Source organism: Lonchura striata, chromosome 1A, assembly GCF_050655825.1.
Source record: "Lonchura striata isolate lonStrDom1 chromosome 1A, ASM5065582v1, whole genome shotgun sequence".
Taxonomy (NCBI): Eukaryota; Metazoa; Chordata; class Aves; order Passeriformes; family Estrildidae; genus Lonchura; species Lonchura striata.
Genome location: NC_140741.1, coordinates 62,853,695 through 62,878,009, shown reverse-complemented (window position 1 = coordinate 62,878,009; position 24,315 = coordinate 62,853,695). Strand labels below are relative to the sequence as shown.

Here is a 24,315-nt window from a genome sequence, read left to right as displayed (position 1 = left end):
TTCTGTCAATTTATTTTAAATCTTCCCCTGAATGCATCACAAAGAGTTTACAACACAATTAGAAAATTCCAGCTTATTAATTCTCCAAGAAAGGAGAAAGCTCCCTATCATTCCATCAGGATGGACAATGGGGTTTTTTCATTTTCTTTACATAGAGAAGCAATTACAAAACTGAATGTAGCTATTGCTGAATTTAGGCAAGTAGGCTTTGACTTTGTTTTTACAAGACCTACAAAGCTTCTGCGTTTAATTTTTTTTCTCTGCTGGCAATACAGAAAATAAAAACCAACATGAAGTGTTACATACTATTTCCTAAATTGCAATGAATCCAGTTTGTCAATGATAACAGAACATTTACATCCAACATGTGTCAGTATATAAAGTTGTTGCTGAGCATTTAATGTGGCTGTTATTCTTTATTGCTGTTTTTCCACTAAATGACATAAAAACTGATGTTTGACTGCAGTGGATACAAAAGATACCATCTTACATTTTTTCAACCTCCGAATCTCCTATTTAAAATCATGACAGCAATTTCTTGTCATATTTTTATTACAGCTGGTAGATAAAGGAAATAATTGCATTTTGACTGCACCCCACAAGATTATATTAGCAAAATGATTGCTTCTTTGCATGACTAATTTTGATTAAATCAGCTTCATTTAAATATCAAATTGCGTTCTTCACCTTTCTTCATTAAGCTATGGTATTCCTGACTGTTATAAAGTTCTGTTTTTGACATGGTAAAATATGCATTTCAATTTATTGTGCAGGCTGTTCTTGACTAAAAAAAAACAACCAACCAAGAAACCAAATGATAATTTATGGGAAAGGGTTTAAGTCACATATAGAAATGAACAGGAATAAAATAATGTTAAAATGTGTATTTCTAAAGAATATAGAACATTTAAGGAGAGCATTCTCACCCACAGGAAAGTTCATATTACTTGAATTGCCAGAAAAAGCAATAAAGAAAATAAGCTTTATAAAGATGAGCTGAAGATTAACTGCAAAAATGTAATATTTCATTAACATACTAAATCCTGAAGACAGCAAGATTTTCAGTTTACAAACTTCTCTCAAATATAATAATTTATATTATAAATATAATAATTTATTCTTTCATTGCAAATAACACTACATTGACTTATAGCTGTTTTAAATATGTTATACAATTCTGGCTGAAATTAACAAAATACATGTCATTTGCTCTGGCTGTAAAATATCCCCTCTATAATTGTCTTTTGACAAATGACAGTCTTTTTATTGAGCTGCTCAAATCTCCATATGCATCCCCAAATAAAGTCCACGGATCTTAACAGGATTAGTTGCCAAACTGGCTGCACTTGTATTCCTGGAGTGATCCATCTGGGGATCCAGCCAAAAACAACAACAAAAAAGACTTCCTATTTTGATAAAGCTTTTAAATGTCTTTTAAAGCATTCAGAAATGCTGTGCAAAGCTGAACTGCTTTGACAGACATTACCCATTGTACCAGGCAAAACCAAGCATGAAGTGAGTCTTCACTGTGTTTCCCCTATGCTGCACACACATCACATGGAAGTTGTGAAGGTTTTTGCTTTGCTTTCATGTAAAAAGGAACTTGAGGCCTGTACAGTTATTATGATCCCTTACAGACACAGTTCATTGAAATGTATATTCATTTTGAAACAGAAGTTTCTCTTTTCTGCTTCAGGCTGGTATGATTCTTAATACCATGCAAATTATTTTTTTAGTCAAAAGAATCCATCCATACTGTAATAACAATTATCCAACTTTTTATAATAGCATCTGTAAATGTAACATACTAGTTACTTCCTTTTGATATTTTCTTTCTCTGGAGGTTAAGAATGTGTACCTAGAAAAATCATAATAATTTTTAAAGTCTTTGTGGCACCTTATGGTCTTGTGAAGTGTTCCCTGAAGATATAACTGTATGTCAGCATAGCTTTCAGGGCAAGTGTGTGTACTCTGTGCCATACACAGTTCACCTGTTAATCTCATTGCAAGATCTGGGTCAAAAAAAATGTCTCAACATAATCATGGAAAGAGTTTTGCTGTTCAGTCTGAACAAGAGCTGTGGAGACAGAAACGCTCAGCTCCATTCAGAGCCAAACAGACAGCAGCACAAATGGGGAAAGAGTGGTGAGGGGGAGTTGTTTGTTTGTTTGTTTGAATTGAATGGGAATAGTTATGCCTGAGCTGCAGTTGGAGTCTGGCACCGTAAGGCTGATGAATTAATCCTCCTGCTGTGGGCAGCCTTGGCAAGGCCTTAGCTGGAATACTACTATGTCCAGTTTTGAGCAGTGCTTTCTAAAAACAGTGTGGCCCAATTGGCAAGAAACTGGAGGTGAGCTACAGGAATCACAGGAGGAACATGACCTAAAAAGGGAGATCGAGGACTGCCTGTCTGGAGATGGAAAAATAGTAGAAAAACAGTTAACACAGCAAATTCAAAGAAGAAAGTAGCTGGGGGGAGAGGGAGGAAGAAAACCCCCAAACTGAGTAACAGGAATAAGACAAGCAAGGTGCTCCGTCTGTAGGAGAAGAATTTTCATCAGACAGCATGAAAATCTTTGCTAAGCAGAAGACCACCACGCTGGAGTAGGTTGCTATCTCCAGGGTTTTTTAAGGGCAGTTTAAACAAACTAATTTGCCCGTGCCCTGAGGTGTGGGGCCGAAGGAGCTGTCAGGGCTGGCCGGGCAGGCGGGGGTCGCTGCAGGAGTGCCAAGGGCAAGCCGGCTGTGGGGCCCTGGGCAAGGAACACCTCAGGAAGCTGCGCCCAGGGAGGTTCTGCTGCCGGTGCTGACACCAGGACACGTCCCGGTCCCGCGTGCCTTGTGCTGGCGACTAAGCCTCACCGAGTGCCGTCACCCCAGCAGCGGGTCAGTGCGCCCCGGCTGATGCGGCCGGGCCGGGCCCGGCAACCCGCGGCCGCGGCGGGGCCGGGCGGGGCGGGGAGGCCCCGCGGCCGGTTCCCTTTTTGCCCGGCGTGTGATTGGCGGCGGCTCCGGAGCTGCCTCTGCCGCGGGCTATGGAGCCTCCCCGCCGGCCCCCGGCCCGCGCCGCTTCCTGCTGAGGGAAACACCTGTCCGGAGCCGGGGCCGGGGCCGGGGCCGGCGCTGCGGTGAGTAGCTCCGTGCCGGGGGCAGCGGGGTCGCGGCGGATCCCGCCCCGGGCCGGCGCCGCCCGCGGCCCGGGCTCGCAGGTGGCGGCGCGGCTCCGCTCCCCGCCGGCCGCGGGCGGCCCCGGCCCGGCCCCGCGCCCGCCGCAGGGCGCCCCTGGCCCGGCGGGGCGGGCGAGGCTCGGCTCGGCTCGGCTCGCCCCCCGCGGGCGGCGCCGCCGCCATCTCCGGGCCCGGGCGGTGGGCCGGGGGCGGGAGGAAGGAGGGAAGGAGGCGGCCCCGGCCCCGGCCGCTGCTCCCGCCGCCTCCCGTGCGCTGAGCCCCTTCCCGCAGGGGCGTGCGGCTGGCCGGGTCGCCCCGCGGTCCCCGCCGCAGCCGGCACTGCTGAGCCGCCCGTGCTGCCCGGTCTCTCCCGGGCTCGGTCCCGCCTCAGGCATGGCTCGAACAGGAGTAACGAGTTCGGTGCCAAACCCGCTGGGGAAGCTGTTGGAACCTTAAGGATAACAGTAGACAGTTCTCTCGAGTCTTGAGATCAGTGAGTCAGCTCTGCTGCAACGCGGCTTTTAAACAATAAGTAACTATTCCTCATCCAACAAATTTCTTTTGTCTGTCTGATACATGTAGACCATTAAATCTTTCCACACGACAATCCCTCTGAAGTAACAGCTGAGGGCATTCGGGAGTTGGTTGCTGGTGTAGATTAGATCACGCAGTTAACAATTAGTGTTGGAAAACCGGCTCCAAGTTGACAGGCAGTGTCGTGTCTAAGTAGCGAATGTGTCCCGGCAGGAGCTATAGCAGCGATCTCTGGGTTTTAAAACTGCGCGAAGTGTTGGATCCAAGGGGGATTTCTTCGAGATACTGCTAATCTCGAAGAAACCCCAGTTAACTAGAACGTTGCCGAAATTCTTACCTAAATTTATAGAATCGGCTCGATGTTACTGTTTGTTCCAGGAGCCGCAAATAGATAACTCATATAGAATCTAAAGGTGGTGAAGGCAGGGCATCCTGAAAATGCTACAGCTATAATAGCAATCTGATTGACTCCCCAGTCTCCCGACCAAGCTGTATTTGCTGGTTCACATACTTTTGGGTGAGGAATGTGGCTGCATTACCTGTGAAGTTGACTTGCTAATGGGAACCTGCAGTGATTTATTTCCCATTAGAGCTAGTAGCTGTTAGAGGATCTGACAAAGTGATTAAGTCAAGTGGTATTTTGTTGTTGTGCTCACACTCGAAATGTTAGTGTTGTATCTTACCTGTGAAGTTCAGCACTGGATGTAGGTGTAGGGAAGATGTACTCCTGTCCAGCAAGTGTAAAGTCATTTCCTGCTACATAACAGTGTGGGCAAGTAGATGTAGTATGCTGCTTGGAAAACGTTGAGTCTTGTCTTAGTAATTATGTTTTTTAAAATTTATCTTTCAAGTGAACTTTGTCTAAAACTGTGAATGTAAGCTTTAGTGTTGTATTTACATAATGTATGCACAAGGTAATTCTTACTTTGGTAGGGAGTGCTTAGTTTCTTGAAAGTTAAGTTGTCTGGTAATGAGCTCACACTAAAGTGAAAAGAATAAATTTGAAATAAGGTTTTCACACAATGGATTGCAAACAGAAGCAGGAGCTGATATACAATAATAGTAATTGGTAGAATTCTAACATAGTCTTAACAGAGCTGTCAAGATTGACAGCTATCCTAAATTTTTTATAGCCAAATACGTAATAACGTTGTAATACCACATTGTCTTTTTAAAGTACCTTTCAGCCAGTTTTTTCAAATAATTTAACGAATTTACACATTAGTGTATCTCCTAATCCTGCTGTGAATTATGTTACAGTCTCAGTTATACTTAACTGTACTGGCTTCATTCCCTTTCTTTCTCTTCCCTCACTGCCCAGCCACTCCTGTAAGTGTTGAGTCACTAATAAAGGAACTGATCCAGCTGAAAATTAACCAATTTTTTCTTGTTTTGTTATGATCAGATTGCTGGCCTGAGTGATAAGAACACAACTAGAGACAAAGACTGCTTGTCTTAGTTACTTTTACAGGCCCATCTTTTCCTTCTCCATTGGACCCCATCAGGATTTTTAGACCATCATAATACAGTTCTTGTAATACAGGGATATTCAGGGTTGATGAGGCTCATTAGAATTTTAAATAAAACAGAGTGATTTCCCCCCTTTTTTGGGGTGTTGTTGCAGTAGAGTTTGGAGGTGTCAATACTGTAAGTAAAGCTTAGGCATGACAAAGGTTTTAGGAACTTAACATGAAATGATTTTTCAATGTAAACATCAAAGTTCTGTGATTCATGTGTGTGAGGAAATACGGTTTTGCCAACACATGGATTAGCAGGAAATGGATACAATTTGGTGTCACCATAAGAATGGGTCATTGCAGAGACAGATGAGAGACAACTGTCGCTCCCAGAACTGCCTTCTGAAGCTGAGGAAAATGGGTCAGAGCAGAACTGGGGATGGTTATTGGGTTGGAATGGACTAGACACAACAGGTCAGAGCCCAAATGAATGCAGGAGAAAAGACAGCCTTGTATGGGCAAGGCAGCTAGAGAGGTCCCATGCATTTTGTGTTGTGTCTGATGCAGTTTGTGGGGGGATATCTGAACCCACCATAAAGGCATCCACCTGCCTTTATAAGTGGATGAGAGTGTGAAACAATTGCATTAACTGAGATATGTACAGGTTAGTTCTCTGCTGCATGACAGAGAGATGCTGCCTTTGCTTGCTTTGATGGTGTTGATCTATGGAGTAGTGGTAGAAGAGCTGTTGTATGTATATATACAAATATGTTTGAAGAATTAATCCTTAAGTGCATGACTCAAGAAGCAGGTTGAGGACATTTTAAACCAGGAAGCTTTTCTAGATCTGCAGAACCCAATGAAACTGAAATGACTCCAGGTTTAGTTAATGGGGCAGCACAATGACTTTTAGAGGGAGGACTCTACAAAAAATTTATATAGCCTGTTACCATGAAAAAAACCTTCCTGCTAGCTGCTTATGTCTAAATGAAAAGAAATATATGACTACACTGTATTTTAGAATTGAGATGAGAGAGGAGTGCAGTGTATAGTGCTGAGATGCCACAAAGGCTGTGATGAATGTTGACAGGCTGAATGTGGGTGGAGAATGAGTTTTGGAGGTGTCTTGGCCAAGATGGGTAGATTTCATGTCAGTAATAAAATGTTCAGGGTAACTTCACCACTACCTCAAGAAAATTCAAATACCAGCTTTAAAAGACAGAGGCATATGGGACAGAGTGTATTTTCCCCAAACTGACTTCCTGAGAAAAATAGCTGACAAGCAGAATGATGCTAAGAGGGAAGAGGTATGTCAGTGGTGGAGGGTATTTTCTGCTTTTTAATCTTGGCAGAGTGTTAATCAACCTTGGCATGTTGGAGGCAGGTAAGATACTGTCAGTTTTTTTTTCCAATACAGAGGGAGTGGTTGTTTTTAACATTTTTATAAAAATGTGACTTATAAATAGGAAACATGCATATATTAAAATAAAAGGCGCTTCACTGTAGGTAGACAACCTTCCATTTTTTTCATATTTTTTTTCCTCCTTCTTAAGTCGCATCATTTTTACATAATATCTACACCAGTAGGATTTGTACTGCTTGTTGCTCTTTAAAAGATCAGTATTTCACTGGAGAAGTCGTAAGGAAAAAGGATGAAATAGAGGGTTTTCTTTCTGTTTTGGATATGTTTTCCATATTTATTTTTTTTTTCTGTGGGGATTATTTTTTTAGTAAAAGAACAGCACCTTAGGTTGTAGTTAACCACAAGAATTAGGTTTAATTTCTTCCTGAATCTGAAGTCACCATTTCTAGTGTATTTCACTGTGTGTTTGTAATCATAAATGAATGAGTTAAAGATATTTTGGGTAAGGCTGTCCAGTAGTTCTGCTGCTAAGGTTACCATTCAAGATCCTTGGCATATACAATCTCTATGAGATGCCTGTATGGAGACTGGTTTAAAAATCTCTAGTGAATTTAAGTTGGGAGTCCTCAAATGGCTATCACCATCCAAATAAAAATAATGCAACATTGCATATTTAGTTGCATTTTATCTACTATTTGTATTAAATCTTTTGGGAGGTAATCTCTTAAAAATTTGGTTTAAATATCTCATTTGAATTAACTAAATTTATTGCCCAGATTATTCTCTGCTATTTTTAAAAGGTTCTAAACATGTCTTCTATATGCATGTGTTAAATTTATGTACTGTTGGTGTGTTTTTACTGTTGTAACAGGAAAAGCATTCTGACTTCTTTTAAAATGAGCAATCATATGTATAATCAAGTTGGTTAAAACTTCCTTCCTGGTAAGAGCAGCACTTCCTTTGCATCTGGGTATGAGATCAAGCAAGAAAAGCAGAACAGCTTAAACAAAGAAATCTTTTGTATGAATGATCTTCCTTTAAAAAAATAGGAACTACAAAAATTAAACAAATGAATAATCTTCAGCAATTCAGCCTTGGTTTTATAAGCAGGTAATATTTCCTTGTACTTGGTCAATTATGGAGGTGGTGTGTCCACAGTCACTGCTTTCTGTAACTCAGAAGAAGAATTTTAATTAGCATGCTCTGTTGTTTGAATTTAATCTTTTATATTTTTATCTGCTTCTTTTATTATCTGCTAAGGCATCATTACACTGGCTTTACTTTTCTCCAGCAGTTAAGGATTTTGTGTATAGAAAGTGTTGCTTGGAAAAGAAGTTCAGTATGTTGCTGTAACTTGGCTTGTGTGAGTGCACTCAATCAGCACAGAATTTCCACTTCAATATTGGTCAATGGAGATTAACTGAGAAACAATATTTTTTGTTTACTAAATGCTGATAAGGTAGGCTACTCATGTTTAATATTGTTTTACTGGTGTTTTAGGTGTGATTTGATGTATAGGGTAATAAATCAGCATCAACTTGGGAGATTTTTCTTCTGTAACAAACTAATAGTTCATATTGGCAGTGTGTACTTTGAAAATGCATGCATATTGTCAGTCTGGTGAATTGATTTATTTTAAAGAAGAACATCTAAGGACGCTCGCCTTGAATTTAGATGTGTGTTAAATATATCTTCAGAAAGAGCCCCTGACTTTTGCATTCTAAGAGCTTTTTTTTAGGTTGAAGTCCTGATTTCTTATCACTAAAAAGAGAGGCATCGAAAACTGGGAATAGCCTCATGTCTGTCCAGACTGCAAATAAATTTCTTGTTTTGTTACTTTCTGCCATTCCTGGAGCTCAGTAGGATTGCATTCTATTAATATACAGAAGTGTGTCTTTTAATTTTTATGAAAACCCATGTATGTTAACATCAGCAGCATCAAAACAGATGAGGCAACAGAAGAATCAGTACTTGATCAAATAGAAGCAAGAACTAATCAATATGGAGATTGCACATTAAAACTGCTTATCCTCAGTAACATCTGGGCAGGATGTTTAAAACCTGTATTTTAATTACTTAATCACTGGAAAGTTGGTTGGAGGTTTTTTATTTATATTTGGTACTGAATTGAATAGATTACATCTGAAGTGGTTCATGTAAATCAAATATTTGTGACCAGAAATTAAGAAGTGGAAATATAAAAAATGTATCTGAAAAGTTAAAAAGTAAGAGTAAAGATAAATGTAAATAAGAAAGTAATGAAGTAATTGTATGTTTTGTTAGATTTCTTCTGGCATGGAGTTGGGGGATCATGAACAGCCCGTTGTTATGAGAGATGAAAACAAACGAAGGAGAAGAAGAATGAAACCTCATTGTACATCGAGTAGTTTTTCATCAATGGAACTGATATCTATTGAGTTCATTTTACCTACAAGCAATAAACATACTAAAGGCCCAGAGATTATGTTACTTGAAATAGCTGGCAACTGTACAGTTGAGCAAATGAAAGCACAGATTTGGATGCGTGCAATAGAGACAAGTCAAACCACAGACTTCTACCATGCATTCACCCCAGATCAGTTTATTCTGCAGTATCAGAAGAAAGGGCAATGGTATGAAATTTATGATAAACATCAAGTATTGCAGACATTGGACTGCATACTGTACTGGAAGGTGTTACAGAAAAAGGTCGGCAAAATCTATGTTGTCCAGAAACAAAAACCATCCGAAGAAGTTCAGGAATTGCAGCGGCAACTTAATGATTTGATTGGTTATGATGTCACTGATGTAAGCAATGTGCACGATGATGAACTAGAATTTACCCGGCGCAGATTAGTCACTCCACGAATGATAGAGGTAGCCTGCAGAGATCCTAAATTATATGCAATGCACCCATGGACTACATCTAAGCCACTCCCAGAATATTTATTTAAAAAGATCAGTAATAATAATATTTTCATAATCATACATAGAGGAACAACTAGTCAGAAAATTAAAGTGTCAATAGATGACACTCCAGATATGATTCTCCACAGCTTTTTCACAAAAATGGCAAAGAAAAAGTCTTTGATGGACATTCCTGAAGATCACAGCGAATTGGATTTTGTTCTCAGGATTTGTGGCAGAGATGAGTACATTACTGGAGACACACCAATCAAAGATTTTCACTGGATAAGACAGTGCCTTAAGAATGGGGAAGAAATCCACCTTGTCCTTGACAATCCCCCAGACCCGAATGAAGATGAGGTTCAGAAGGAAGAATGGCCCTTGGTGGATGACTGTACAGGAGTTACAGGGTATCATGAACAATTGACAATAGATGGAAAAGATCATGAAAGAGTCTTCACTATCTCTTTGTGGGATTGTAATAGGAAATTTAGAGTGAAAATAATTGGCATTGATATCCCAGTTTTACCAAGAAATACTGATCTCACTGTGTTTGTAGAGGCTAACATTCAACATGGGCAGCAGCTACTTTCACAGAGAAGAACTTCATCAAAGCCGTTTACTGAGGAGGTTCTGTGGAATATTTGGTTGGAATTTGATATAAAAATCAAGGATTTGCCTAAAGGAGCACTTCTCAATCTTCAGATATACTGTGGCAAAGCACAGGGGCCATCTGCAAAGACAAACCTTCAGTCTCATGAATCCTCTAACTCTGATGCAAAATGCAAAACCCAGCTACTATATTATGTAAATCTTTTGTTGATAGATCATCGTTTCTTGCTACGAAGTGGGGAGTATGTACTCCACATGTGGAAAATTCCAGGTAAGGGGGAAGAACAAGGAAGTATAAATGCAGACAAACTCACATCAGCAACTAACCCGGATAAAGAAAACTCAATGGCTATCTCTATTGTGCTGGACAAATATTGTCACCCAATTGCCTTGCCCAAGCACAGGATATCATCAGACCCCCAGGGGGACAGGACTCGAGCTGAAATGCCCAACCAGCTTCGCAAGCAACTTGAAGAGATCATAGCAACTGACCCACTTAATCCACTTTCTCCTGAGGACAAAGAACTGTTATGGCACTTTAGATATGAGAGCATAAAGCACCCCAAGGCATATCCTAAGCTACTTAGCTCTGTGAAATGGGGACAACAAGAAATAGTGGCCAAAACATACCAGTTGCTAGCTAAAAAAGAGGCTTGGGATCAGAGCACTTTAGATGTTGGACTCACAATGCAACTTCTGGACTGTAACTTTTCAGACGAAAATGTCCGAGCAATGGCAGTTCAAAAACTGGAAAGTTTAGATGATGATGATGTTCTTCATTATCTTTTACAGCTTGTGCAGGTAAGGTGTATTTGCATTCTTGAACTCTGCCTTCCAGGAATATATTTGCATTACCCCATAATTTGCATTTCTCATTTTAGTAGGTCTTGTTAATATTCCTTAGTTTTGAAGTCTTCAATGTTTAGTCAAAGCAGTGGTAGTAACCAGATTAATACAAAATACACTTTCCTACATTTTGTCTTTTGCCTTTGTTGATGTTTTTGTGGTACCATTGCCTTGTGTCTTACAATTTGCATCTTGTGTTTACAGTAGTAAGTTTTTCTGAAATTGTTAATGCCAGCACAGCTATGATGGGAGTAAATCCTAACTGTCCTGTCTGTAATCTTGTTCATACTGGGTTGGAATCACATCGCACTGAAGAGTTGTTGACTAACTTTACTGATAGCTTGGAAAGAGTGCAGTAGAAAGAGTGTAGATAGAAAGAAAGTAAATGCAGATGTTGACAGGGGCAAGGCCTGAAGAAATACCTGGAGTTGGGTTTTAGGTCAAGAACACCAGTGTAAACTACACAGTATGTTACAGCAACTTCAGTCTTGCGCTGTTAAGGGAAGCAAATTTATCTAGAACCTCTCTCCCCTAAAATTTTGAAAGTAGCTCAAGAGTTGATAGGACTACATACTAAGATTAAGTAATTCTGGGAACTTGGGTACAAAATTGTGGTTCTAATGACAAGGGATCACTGCTGTATAGATTTGAAGCACTTTGTGTGTGCATCTGCCAGATCAAACATTGGGAAGGTTTATATCAGTTACACAAGAAACTTGGTTTGGTTGCTTTTCTCTCAACTCAATGCCATCAGTTGGCAGTGGCAAAGTCTCACCTGGTGTCAGATGGAAGGTGTAACCTTGTGTTCTTCCTGGTAAATGCAGCCCCTGGAGCCAGGTGGGGCTGCAGGCATCCTATAACTGACAGGGCTCTGTTTTGCATGGAAAGGCTGATATCCTTCAGAGCAGGAAATACTTTTTTCAAAGAATCAGAGGGCAACATTCAAAATTAAAAAAAAAAAACAAACAAAACAACCTGGAACTACTGCAGCTGAGGAAGCGGCTTTTTATTTCTGCAGGTGCAGAGAGAGCTCAGAATCCCAGGAAAATGAAGTTAGTATTTCAGATTTTGCTGCACATTGGTAGTGCTTTAAACAAAGCCTTTCTAGCCTTGTCTTTGCTTGTCTGAAGATTATGCACTTCTGCATTAACCAAAGGAGTCGCTACGGTTACCTCATTGGGCCTCCCACGTAGCTGCTGCTATATATATGCTTGGCTTGTGAGCTTTTGCTGTCTACATGTGGCTCAGCAATTTTATTCACTTTTTCTTTGTATCTAAATTAGGAGTTTTGATGATGATTGGTTGCTATCAAAATGCCTGAGAAAATAGGGGAAATACTGGAGTTGTTTCCATTTTTTAAAAATTGTTTTCAGGAAGTACAAATCTGATGAGTTTTAAAAAGAATAAGCCTTTCTAACAGTTAAATAAAATATTGTAGCACAAAATCATAGTGCCTTAATTTCACTGTGTCATTTTTAGTAAGAGGTGTTGTAAGAAATAACAAGCTTACCATCCTTCAAAGAACATGCTAGATTCCAACTTTTACCTCTCTGCTGCTTTCCTTGTCTTTATTTCTTAGCTAACTATGGAACATAAGCTGTCACGATTCTGCAGCAAAATTTTGGTATGACACTGTATTTAAAATCTATATTTTTCAGAGTATGGATGTTGGCCATTCCTCTGCTCTAGTGGATGCATCTCTTCTGCAAATGGTTGTCACTTTTCAAATGCACACCTTTAGGAAAGCGCTATGGCTTATTTCATTTTGCACTGGATATTCCCATTTTTTCTTCTGTAGAGTTAGAAATCAAGCATTTTATTTCCCCACAGGTTATTTCTAATTGAAGCAGCCACACCATAAATCAACCTATTGAGCTTCCTGTAATGTCTGTTCTTCTGTGTACAGTTGATAAATCATGGATAAGATAGTTACAATGCAACAAAATTCTTTGTAAGATAAACACAGATGGCTGTGCTGCATGTATATGGCAGTGAGCAAAGGCTTCTGAATTGACAAGGAAAAAGTACACACAGGTCAGTACTAGCAGACATTTTTTAATGGCCAGCTTTTATTGTTGCTGTGCAGAAGTTGATATTTGACTTTATGAAGAAAAAAGGGCTGATCTGTTAAAAATAATTATCTAAATCATAAGCTCAATAAGGATAGTCATAATATATTTTTTAATATTGTTTTATGTTAAAATATATTTGCAAGTTCAATAAGGAGGTTTTGTTTTGAAGTGATGGTCGGTTGGCTGTATTTCAGTCTTAACTTGTTTTTCAAGGTTATGTGAACATTAGGCACAGTATATACCAGAGTGAGGTTTTTAATAGGTTTTCTTGGAACTGGAAGAAAATCCATTTGAATTTATGTGATAATTATTGCTTTTGGGCACCTTACTGCAGTGAAAATTAATTTTTATTAAAAACCCCTAAATGCCTCATAATCTCATACACAAAGTAAAAGGATCTATATATTGTTGTATTTGTGAATTCTCATTGTCTTTCCTAAATAAGATGATGTTATTTGGGGATATAAAACAGTACTGCAGAGACAGACAAGACAGTTGTTGCAGAATTATGATACAGGAGAAGGGCAAGTCTGGTGCTTGGCTTTTTTGTCTGTCTGGTGCTTGGCTTTCTTGTCTGTCTGTTAGCCAGAAGCTAGAAAGGATGTGTCTTTCTGATATTTTTATAAGTTGCTTCATTGGAAAGTTGACTTGATTTTTTTTTCTTTTGATTAAATCCACAGTGTGGTTTACATTTCAGAAATTATGTTGATATTTTAATAATAAAAATGCAACTATGTGCCGCAGTACTTGTAAGACTTTATAAAACTATGATTTATCTGATGAATTTAGCAGACCTTTGCTGATGGCTTGGTAGCTTCTTTGCAAGCTGCAGACTGCAGTGATCTTGAAAGAGCCATTATATTCTGTTGAATAACTACTGCTAGAGGTTTGCATACTTTGTTGCTTCTGAAAGCTGAGCATACTACATGCACCCAGTTCTCTGCGCATCCCTTTGTTTTCCTCTAATCTCCCTCCAGGCTGCTTCCTGGCACTCTTATTTCCAGAACCTGAAGCCATTCACCAACCCCCTCAGTCCATGACAAGGATTTTGTGACTGATTCATAGACTGTATGCTTCTTATTTCTCTTTTTTTGCCATGGGATATAAGTGCATACTTTTTGCCACCATTAATCTGAATACAAACTTTCTGTAAGCTTGAATTCCTCAAGCAACATGAAAGAAGCTGCTGGAAAAAATGAGTTGAAGTGAAGAAGTTCCCTGGCACTACCCAGAATCTGGAAGTGTGATGGTTTTCTGGTAGACCAATTCACTTGGTTACTGGGGTGGAGGAGAGAATAAGAGAAAAAAAATTCCAATACAGGCACTTGAAAATAATTATTGACTTTCTCCTCCCACCCCCTTTTTTGGCAGTAGCTTGGAAATGTCTGTGGGCTTGGGTGGAGGGGAACAGCTTTTGAAGGAGAAAAAAATACTTCTGTTTTCGCAGTCAGTAAAAAAAAAGCTCTTGTTAAGTCTTCATCTTAATTGTACTTCATTATTGTAGGATGTATATCAGAGCTTTTTTTCTGTCATTCATTTACAGAATAAAGGCCAGGTAAGTGCTCTGAAAAATTGCTCCTGTATCCTGTTTTTTTGGGGGAACTCACCAGTGAGTCCTTGTGCCCTAGTCTTGAAGTATTGGATGTTAACCAAAACCAGTATTTTATTATTGAAACATTTTTTTAAAGAGCTATTGCAAATACATTATTCCATCTGTCAGTAATCATTTCAAGCATTCTCAGTATCAGTCATACTGCAAACTGGTTTCTGATCTTGCTGATTTTTGCCAAGAATGACATTGCTTTGTGCATATGCTCAGATTGGACCCTCTGGTTAGAGAGTTGTCACATTAATAATAAACCTGAAAAGAACCTGTTGCAAACAAAATGTGCTTCTTGAATCAGACAGAGAACCCTCAAAAAGACCCACTTTGTTACACATTTTCTACTCCTGCAATGATGTATTCTCTAGATGTCACTGGTTAAGTATAAGCAGTGAGATCTTAAATGTGTTAAAATGTCTTTTATGTTTGTATCACTCAGGCTGTGAAATTTGAGCCATATCATGACAGCGCATTAGCCAGATTTTTGCTGAAACGTGGTTTGAGAGTAAGTACTTAAAAATATAGCCAACCTATGCTAAGGTTGCTGGCATTATTAAAACCCTTTGTCAAGAAATGAATGCTAATTTGTAGTGTTTTTCTTTACCTGTAGAACAAAAGAATTGGTCACTTCTTGTTTTGGTTCTTAAGAAGCGAAATTGCCCAGTCCATGCACTACCAACAGAGATTTGCAGTCATCCTTGAAGCGTACCTTAGGGGCTGTGGAAAAGCAATGCTGCACGATTTCATGAAGCAGGTTCAAGTAATTGAATTGCTGCATAAAGTCACAATGGAGATTAAATCAGTTTCTGCAGAAAAGTATGATGTTACTTCTCAAGGTATTTGCTAACAGGCATTTCTTTGTTGTTAATATTTTTTTTCTCTTTGGGTGTGAAAAGCTAGGCAGCAAATTGCACTGTTCATTGAGAAAATTTGTGGATAAATTGTTGTCAAAGGGCATAATTTTTACTTCCTTTAAAATGTGAGTGTAAGTTAATAATGATTGAATCAGTAATAGATTTGTTTACTCATTTCACCCTAAAAGGGCAAGAATATCAATGTTTTAGACACCTAGTATTTTCCTAAGCTTTCACATACCTTCTTGAACCTCATGCCGTGCCAGCTGGGAAACAGATAAGTTCTTGTACAGTAGCTGAATGCCAGTGCTGAAGAAAGACACAAATAACAACTGGAAACTAAAAGTGTCACTTGCCAAGAAATACAGCCTTCCTCTAAACTCTCACTAGAAGATTTTTGGCAGGAAGATCAGGGAGGAGCCCAGTGCAGCCTCTGCTATGCCATGGAAGTTGTTTGTGGATCAGGCGTGAATATACAGGGCATGTCTTTGAGGAGCTCTGTGAGACAGATGTTGTATTGTTATTTCCAGTTCTTGCAAGCACTGCTTTGGAAGCCACAGTAGGGTTATGCAATGCCTCTTTACCTCTGGTTTCTGCCTGCCTTTCCTCCCCACAACTTTCTTAAAATCTTCTTTATCCTCCTTCCTGTTACTTGCTTGGTGTTGGGAATAAGTGTGAGAGGACATATGACAATATTAAAATTCTAAAAGGTGTAGAGAAATCACCTATTCCTGTGTCTTCAGCCTGGTATGCTCCAGGCCAGGAAGTCCTTGGACTGGAAAGCTTTTCCACTCTGGTTATGCAGAAGTGACTGTGGTGGTGTTTCAAAAGAGATTTGAAGGAAATACACATTTGTTCTTCAATATATAGTGTAAAATCCGTTATGTTACCACATAGTGTGAGTTAAGGGACTTACTGAAGTCCCAAATAAAACACTGTTTCTAAACAACTTCCTAATTTTTTCTTTAAATATTCTATAACCAAAATGTATTTGGTCAGAATTGCATATTTTAGAAAGAAACTATACAAACTTGCAGATGTACATGTCTGTAAGAGCAGTGGATTCTATAATACATTATCTTTGGAGGATATGTGGGCAAAGAGAAAAAGCTTCAAGATAAAGCAATCATATTAACACCCACCACATTTTGAAGTTAAAGAATCTTTGGATGTAATGTACAGCAGAACACTGAAAGATGACTTATATAATTGACATTTTCACTGAATAAGGCTTCCTGAAACTGTGGAATCTCCTAATAATGTTATATCTAATGTAATTTATTCTCTGATTATTGAGGACATAATTTTTTTCTACAGGCACCCTCTACTTCTTATATTTTGTAAAATGTATATCCTAAAATTTATTCTGTAGGTTACTACTTCTTTATTGTCCCAACATTTCTAAGTTTATTGTTGTTCATATTTTCAGTCTGAATGTTTTATCCTGTTTAATTTCATTCTGTCATGCAGTCTCATCTTTTTCTTGTATACATGTTTCTCCAGTATTTGTGGATTTTCTGTAAAGAGCAAATTCCATCCTGCTAGGAATTTGTTCCATACTATTTCAGTAGCAGACATGTTGTCAATCTGTTTATTTCACTTTTCACTGTAATCTCTTTGCTTATATTTGAAGATAGTAAGTAATAATAAATAAAATTTTAAGATCATAATATTACATCTTGCATGGGATTATCTGCTTTCATCACCCTCTGAGATAGATTATTTGTTTCCCACGAATGTGTCTATGCAGCTGTTTCATCACTTAAAATGCATAGCACCTTGTTCTTAAGCCAACTTGAAAATTGTTTTAGCAAGTGCCTTTACTTGTGTCTTAAAATCAACTATTCCTAATCTTTTGTAGCTTCATTTGGTTTACTTACAGTTTTCAAATTACACTACATTACGTTACAATGAGGAGACTTACTTAGCTAACAGTAAACTGTAACAGTAAACTGTGAACAGTAACTTTCCTAGATAGTTGTCTAGGAAATCTGTAGTTATAGAAAGCTGTTTCATTATCCAAGTTACTACAACATAGGTGCTTTTGAGGGGACAGGGTGGAATTGTTAGGGTTTGGGTTTTTTTGTTTGATTGATTTGTTTGTTTTAGTGTTATTGTTTGTTTGGGTTTAGGAATCTTGAGGTGGTTTTTTTTGGAAAGTGTCTAATTTTAAAGCCGACTTGTTAGCTCCCCTATATCGCTGCCAGATTTATTTTTTACCAGAAGAGATACCATTTTAGTTACCAGGTACTGCTAGTAGTTATTTTCTAAAACCCTCTAGGACAGATGTAACATTTGTGTTCTGTGAGCTGTCAGCCAATTCTTTTGGCTTGACTTTCTTAATTTGATAGCAGGATTTGAACTGTCCTGATTTTTTGTCTAATGTATGCTAAGATCCCAAAAAGTCTGTGTCCTGGGCTGCATCAAAAATAGCATAGGCAGCAGGTCAAGGGAGATGATTCTGCCCCTCTACACGGCCCCTGTAACACTCCATGTGGAATACTGCATCCAGCTCTGGGCCACTCAGGAGAGGAAGGACATGGCCCTGCTGGAATGAGTCCAGAGGAGATTCACAAAAATGATGACAGGGCTGAAGCACCTCTCCTGTGAGGAAAGGCTGAGAGTGTTGGGATTGTTCAGTCAGGAGAAGGCTCAGAAGACCTAACATCAGCCTTCCAGTGCTTACAGGGAATTTGTAAGAAAGGTGGGGAACAAACTTTTTTGTAGGGCCTGTAGTGATAGGACAAGGGTTAATGGTTTTAAACTAAAGGAGGACAGATTCTGACCACACATAAGGAAGACTTTTTTTTTTTTTTTTTTTTTTTATGATGAGGGTGTTGGCACTGGAACAGTTTGCCTCGGGTGGTAGAAATGCCCCGTGCCTGGAAATATTCAAGGTCAGGTTGGATGAGGTTCTGAACAAGTTGAGTTGAAGATGTCCCTGCTCATTACAGGGGGATTGGACTAGGTAGCCTTTAAAGGTCTTGTCCAACCCAAGCTAATCCATTATTCTGTTTTAAATGTACAGGTCTATGTTTAGCTTTATCAGTATGATTTTTTTTTTCCTCTTTAATTTTTATCTCCAAAATTATTTAACATGTATATACTCCCTCTGCTGTGGAGCTACGGTTTCTTTCAGGACAGTGTACCAGTCTTTGCCCTGATGCAGGGTAATAGCCAGTGTATTGCTTATGCTGCTGACACTACCATCTGAGATGAAAATACATCATGCATTGTATAATCTGTACTATTCTGAGTTGAAGATTCAGGAGCTTGAGGTTTTATTAATTAAGAGATTGCCTTTAGTTATGAACATTAAAATTTTTATTCATATAAATATACAGCAAATTTTCTTCTTACAGGAATGTGAGATTAAGAAGGCTATGTGAATTAAATAATAGTAGTTAAAACTGTGAAACCAGTTTTAGGAGGGTAGGAAATTCAGTGTCTCTGTAGTTTGTCTCCTTATGGTTACAGAGTAATTGATTCCAGGAATTGAAAAGCCACGAGTCTGTCTGCATTTCTTGTCAGTTATGAGTGAAAATATTTTTGGTGTATTCTACTGAGTTTTGTTTTTTAAACAAAAGCTGACATTTTAATGTAAAATCTTACTATGCAGAATTTCTAATACTGCAGAGAAGGCACAAGACTTCTGAGGTGTGTGAAGACTTTACATTTAGGTATCTGAAACAACCCTGGCCATAGAAAGTGCAAGTCAAAGAGTTTTCTTCCATTTCTTGAATCAGGAGATCCAGGAGGAAAGCAATTTAAAATGGCAGCTAAACTGAGCTTTTTAAGCAAGTATAATGCTGAACAAGTTGGATTACCTATAAACTTTTGCCTTCCAATGTGTTTTCTTTGTTTGTAATTATAGTTATTGCACAACTGAGACAAAAGCTTGAAAAATTACAGGGCAGCAAACTTCCAGAAAGTTTTAGAGTTCCATATGATCCTGGACTAAGAGCAGGAGCACTAGTGGTAAGTATATTCTGACTTTCTATAAATAATTTTTTTAAAAAATTATTTGCAATTATGTGTCACTTGGTAAAAAGTTTGTTTATATGTCAAAAAGTCTTATTTTTGTGTGGATACAGCAACATTCCATGGACTCCATAGGTTTTTGTTCCCAGAGCTATTATTATTTTTCTAAATTTAATGACATGCCACCATATGCTAAAAAATTGCAACAACCCATGAAATTCTAGTCATTAAATGGCAATTATATTTTTTCCATTAGTTGAATACAAGATTTAGCCAGGTAGCTGACTCTTTTTTTTGAAATTATATAACTGTATTAAACTTTTATCTGATTCAGGGGCTGTGGGATATTCTTCCAGTTACTTTCTCTGTCTTACCCTGATTCATATCTGTCACTAAGGTTTGGGTCCAGACCTTCATTGTACTGACAAAAATGTCTACCTTAGTTATTTCTGATTTTTCAATATCTCTGTGTTGGTTTTGTTATAAAAGTTCATTATGATTTAATATAATAAGAAACACTTGGGTTTTTCTGTATTGCTGCCTTCAGTTTTGTGGTGAGTTTGCAATTGTGTATGTTGACTCAGAGTTAAAAAAAGATTCATTGACCAGCAGATGTGTAGTGAGAGGAAATTGTATCATGCATCTAAAATGTAATGTGAGGTCTGGGTAAAGAAGCACAGTCAAGATCCTTGGACTCACTTCATGTGCAGCAAGGACCCTACAAGGAAAGAACCCCTTAATTTTCTCCTACTTAAGGACAGACAAACCATCCAGTTTAAGGAGTTGTCAAATGTTCAGGCATTGTCTAGATATGGCCATGTTTCTGTTAAATAAACCTGTGCCCTGGGAGACAGGCTATGAGCTAGTCTGTCTTCAAGATGAGAGAATTAAACACCTCTCAGGTGAGCATGGCTGAAGCACTGTCAGCACAGAAGCCAATTCAGATATTTCTTATTCAGAAAATTTTCTTGTTAGTATTTTGTATATTCTCTTTAGTATATTTTTTTTTGGTACAGAGATCATCAACAGCTTGACAGAAATTAGGTTTTCAAATAAAAAATATTTCTCTGGTTTTCTAGTTTTCCTTCGCTTAGTAAGTATTCAGTACTACCAGGACCTTCCTAGATGAACAAAGCAATAGATTTACAAAGGAAAGTAACTATGTCCAAAAATTGGTGTGTTAGCTTTTCTTTTTCCAAACTATTTATATAAAAATGTTTGGTAAAAAAACTAAGCTTTCATTTAATGTTCATTCTAACAAGTACTATTTGTCCATAATCTTCAAAACCTAAAATTTTTTAAGTCTAAACCAAATATTGAAGCAAAATCAGAGTTTCTAGTAAGTTCAAAGATTTAAAAATTTATTTCATTTTTGAAAATAAGGATGGTAAAAACTATTTTGTTTTAAACTGCAGGTTTTAAACTTTCATCAGTAGATGAAACATGAATATGCTAAAATACTCCTATATCATGAATTCTATCTGCTCTCAAACACTGATTTGCACTTGCTTTTTTGTTTTAATTTTGGATGGCTTTATTGTGCATAGTAATGTTCAACAATGAATCAGGAATTCCAGAATAGAAAGTAAGACATACTACAGTTGTCTTAGCCATAATAACTGAAATAAGCATTTGAAATACTGCAGTTCCAGTTATGAATTTATCAGTATTGGAAATGTAGTAAAACTAAATAGGGAATCTATTGTCTTATGAATTATTACATTAAATTAGTTTCAAAAATGCCATTTCCCCCATGAATTTGAGCAATTTACTAAGGGAATCAAATCAAGCAATCTGGAATGTAGTTGATAGGAGTCAGAAGGGTGTTGTGAAGGCCCATATTTTCCAGTTTTGTCAGAATCTCTATTCCTGTTTTATATTTGTCTGAAGCAGATTTACAAGCTAACTTCAGTTTTGGAGAGTCAAGATACACTTTTTCCTTTTTCATGGACAGTGGTTAAAATTTGTGCAGGTTCAGAAGGCTTTGTGTGGCAACTGAGCTTCATCCTTTACATGCGCTTTCAGTGTGTTGCTTGTGGTATAGCTGAGTGGAGGTTGGTAAACTATTCTGTAGCTGCTGTTAAAAAGGTTTCTTGGGTTGATGCTGGCATACAATGGCTAGCAAGCAGTAAACATGTCTTTCACAGATAGAAAAATGTAAAGTAATGGCATCCAAGAAGAAGCCCCTCTGGCTTGAATTTAAATGTGCAGATCCAACAGCTCTGTCAAATGAAACCATAGGCATCATCTTCAAACATGGAGATGACCTCCGTCAGGACATGCTAATTTTACAGGTATGAGAGCTAAACCTTATAAAGAATAACATTAATATTTTAAAATAATTTTGCTTTTCCAAAGTGTGTATACCCTGTCTTCACTGTCCATATGAAATGCAAGGTTGTCTTTTGTGTTTAAAACTCTCTATGGCAAGGCTGACATCAACACTAGATCATCTTTGTCATAGTACAGCTTCTTAGATTACTGTGTTATGGATCCTGGTGGGATGGAAAAAGAGGAAGAGTAAGAGCAAGAAAACTTGTGTGTTGAGCTAAAGGCTGTTTAATAAGCAAAGGAGAATTGGAAGAACAAAGGAAGAAAGCAAAACAAGTGGTGCTAAGACAGTCACCACATCCCATGGGTGGACCAGTTCCCAGGCAGTTCCTGCACAGAAAATGATTAACCTACATAACCCCTACATAACCCCTTGCTCCCTGGTTTATTGCTGAGCATGACATTGTTCAGCATGGAGTATTTCTTTGGTTGGTTCAGGTCATCTGCCTGGTTGTGTCCCCTCCCAATCTCTTGTGCACCCCAATCTAGTCACAGTGAGGCAGGGTGAGAAACTGGCAGCCTTGGTACTCAGCAGACACTGTTCAGCTGAGACATTGGGACACCAGTACACAGCCCTGCTTTGGTCACCCCCCTAAACCACAGCACAGCACAAGCTGCTCTGAAGAAAAGGAGCTTCATCCCAACCAGACACAGTGCATACTGTTACCCTGGCTTTTCCTGCTGTATGCCATACATATTTCACATTTTGGTATTCTAGAGACAAAATCTTACTTAGTGCATGATGGCCTGTTTCTCTGATTAAGTGATTTTATCATTTATTTATGCAATGGGTGAAGTTAACAAATGAAAAATCAGTTGCTAGTATCACTCTAGTTTCAGACAACTGGCTTGTTAGGGCTTTTAGAAGTATTAATGGGGAAAAGTGGGCATGCTTGTTAACACATTCAATCTCACCTTATGTAGAAATGATGCAATATATTTATTAATACTTTATAGAAGAGTAAAGATTTCCTGGTTGCAGAACAGATGAAGAAGTATAAACACTGATTCCATAACTGATTATCTTGAATGGCTGCACACTTTCTGTATTTATCTCTTAATCAAGTAGCAAAGTAAGTTTAGCCCCATCTTAGAAGTCTGGGTAGTGTTATTTGTACAAGTAATTTGTAATATTCAAATAATTTGAAATAACTTAGCATATTCATTTGTTTTTACTAGATTCTTAGAATTATGGAATCCATTTGGGAAGCAGAATCCTTGGACCTTTGTTTGTTGCCATATGGTTGCATTTCTACAGGGAACAAAATAGGTATGTGATCATAGTTACTGTGATTAGAAATTCAAAATACTGTATTTACAGAAGATGTGTATGGGAGAACTATTCTAGTAAGTGCTGTAGTCCTGAGGTAAATAGCACTTTATTACACTTTTTGTGAGCAGCCTTCAGTTGCATCTTGGCAGTGGTTTTGCCCTTCCTTGAGCTGACCACAGCTGTTTACTGGCTGTGATCCCTGTGCAACGTCTTGGCTTGTGCTGCAAGCTCCTCTTTAATAACAATATTTAGTATGAAACATCAGTGAAAAGGAGTGACTTATTCCAGATGTATTTTAATGTGTTGACAGGAATAAAATAAAGAGTGAAAGATTTATATTTTTTCCTGACCTAAAGCTTCATACCCTATACCACATAGATGCAACAACATTACTTAACAGGATACTCAGGTAATATTTCTCAGTGGGCATTAGTTCTTGCAGCAGAGGTGATCAATTTTTCAGAACTTGTGGTGAAATAAATCAAGTAATAAATCCCAATAAAATTAAGACTCTGTATAACTCTTTAATACACTTATCTAATGTACTTCCTCTCTAAAATCCATTGCCACGTGAAAATTTTTAACATCCTTTTGATTTCAGGATATCTCAGCAATGCAGAAAACCCAATCTCGCTGATAAAATACCTGGTAGCATGACATAAGAGAGTTTATTTTCTCCTAATATAAATGTTTTTAAATTGAATATTTATTGACAGAATTTTAATAATAAATTAAATGGAAAATTGTACATCAAAATGCTAACTAACTATAAATATAAGGAAAGTTAGGGAGTTTCTCTTTTTTAGAGATGTTAAACCTGTTTTTTTAGTGAGCTTTTTAGGATCTTCTGATTTAATTTTGTTCAAAATTATCTCAAGACAATGTAATGTATTGAAAAAACAAAGGAAGAAGGAGAAATTCTGCCAGTGATTCTAGCATGTTCATACTTGAATTACAGATTTCTGTTATTCTTTCATGAATTCTTAATTGAGTCCCCATTCTTCTGTCTCAAGGAAATAATATGTGATTTTCTTATAGGCATGGTAGAGATGTAAGAATTTAGCGTCCTTTTAGCACCACAGTAGGGGCATGGTTGATCATATTAACACTCCTGCTTGGTTTGCTGAGAATACCTGCAGTCTAAATTAGTAATGCCCAATGTGGCACACTTTGATATAGAGCTTATGCTTGTTTGGAACAGAACCAAGGAGTAGTTGCATGCAAATGTTCTTTCACAGTATTGACATGTGGTGGTTTTCTTCCATGCTGCTTCTTCCCTCCCTCTTAATACTTCTATGGAACTTGGGCATTTTCTGTGTATTGAAACAAGGACAGT

The 24,315-nt window shown here is 38.2% G+C and overlaps 1 protein-coding gene across 6 annotated transcripts in view; it reads left to right on the top strand.

Moving 5' to 3' along the window:
• The first annotated feature begins 2,763 nt into the window (after nt 1–2,763).
• PIK3CG (phosphatidylinositol-4,5-bisphosphate 3-kinase catalytic subunit gamma) overlaps nt 2,764–24,315 on the top strand; it is a 33,040-nt gene continuing 11,488 nt past the window's right edge. The window contains exons 1-8 of one of the 6 annotated variants that reach the window (XM_085569762.1): nt 3,031–3,128; nt 7,393–7,631; nt 8,805–10,820; nt 14,980–15,045; nt 15,151–15,376; nt 19,269–19,372; nt 21,523–21,669; nt 22,886–22,976. In XM_085569762.1, coding sequence (XP_085425888.1) covers nt 8,817–10,820; nt 14,980–15,045; nt 15,151–15,376; nt 19,269–19,372; nt 21,523–21,669; nt 22,886–22,976 — 2,638 coding nt within the window. In that variant the 5' untranslated portion in view covers nt 3,031–3,128; nt 7,393–7,631; nt 8,805–8,816. The other 5 variants (XM_085569765.1, XM_021534668.3, XM_085569764.1 and 2 more) reach the window with 5 other exon arrangements.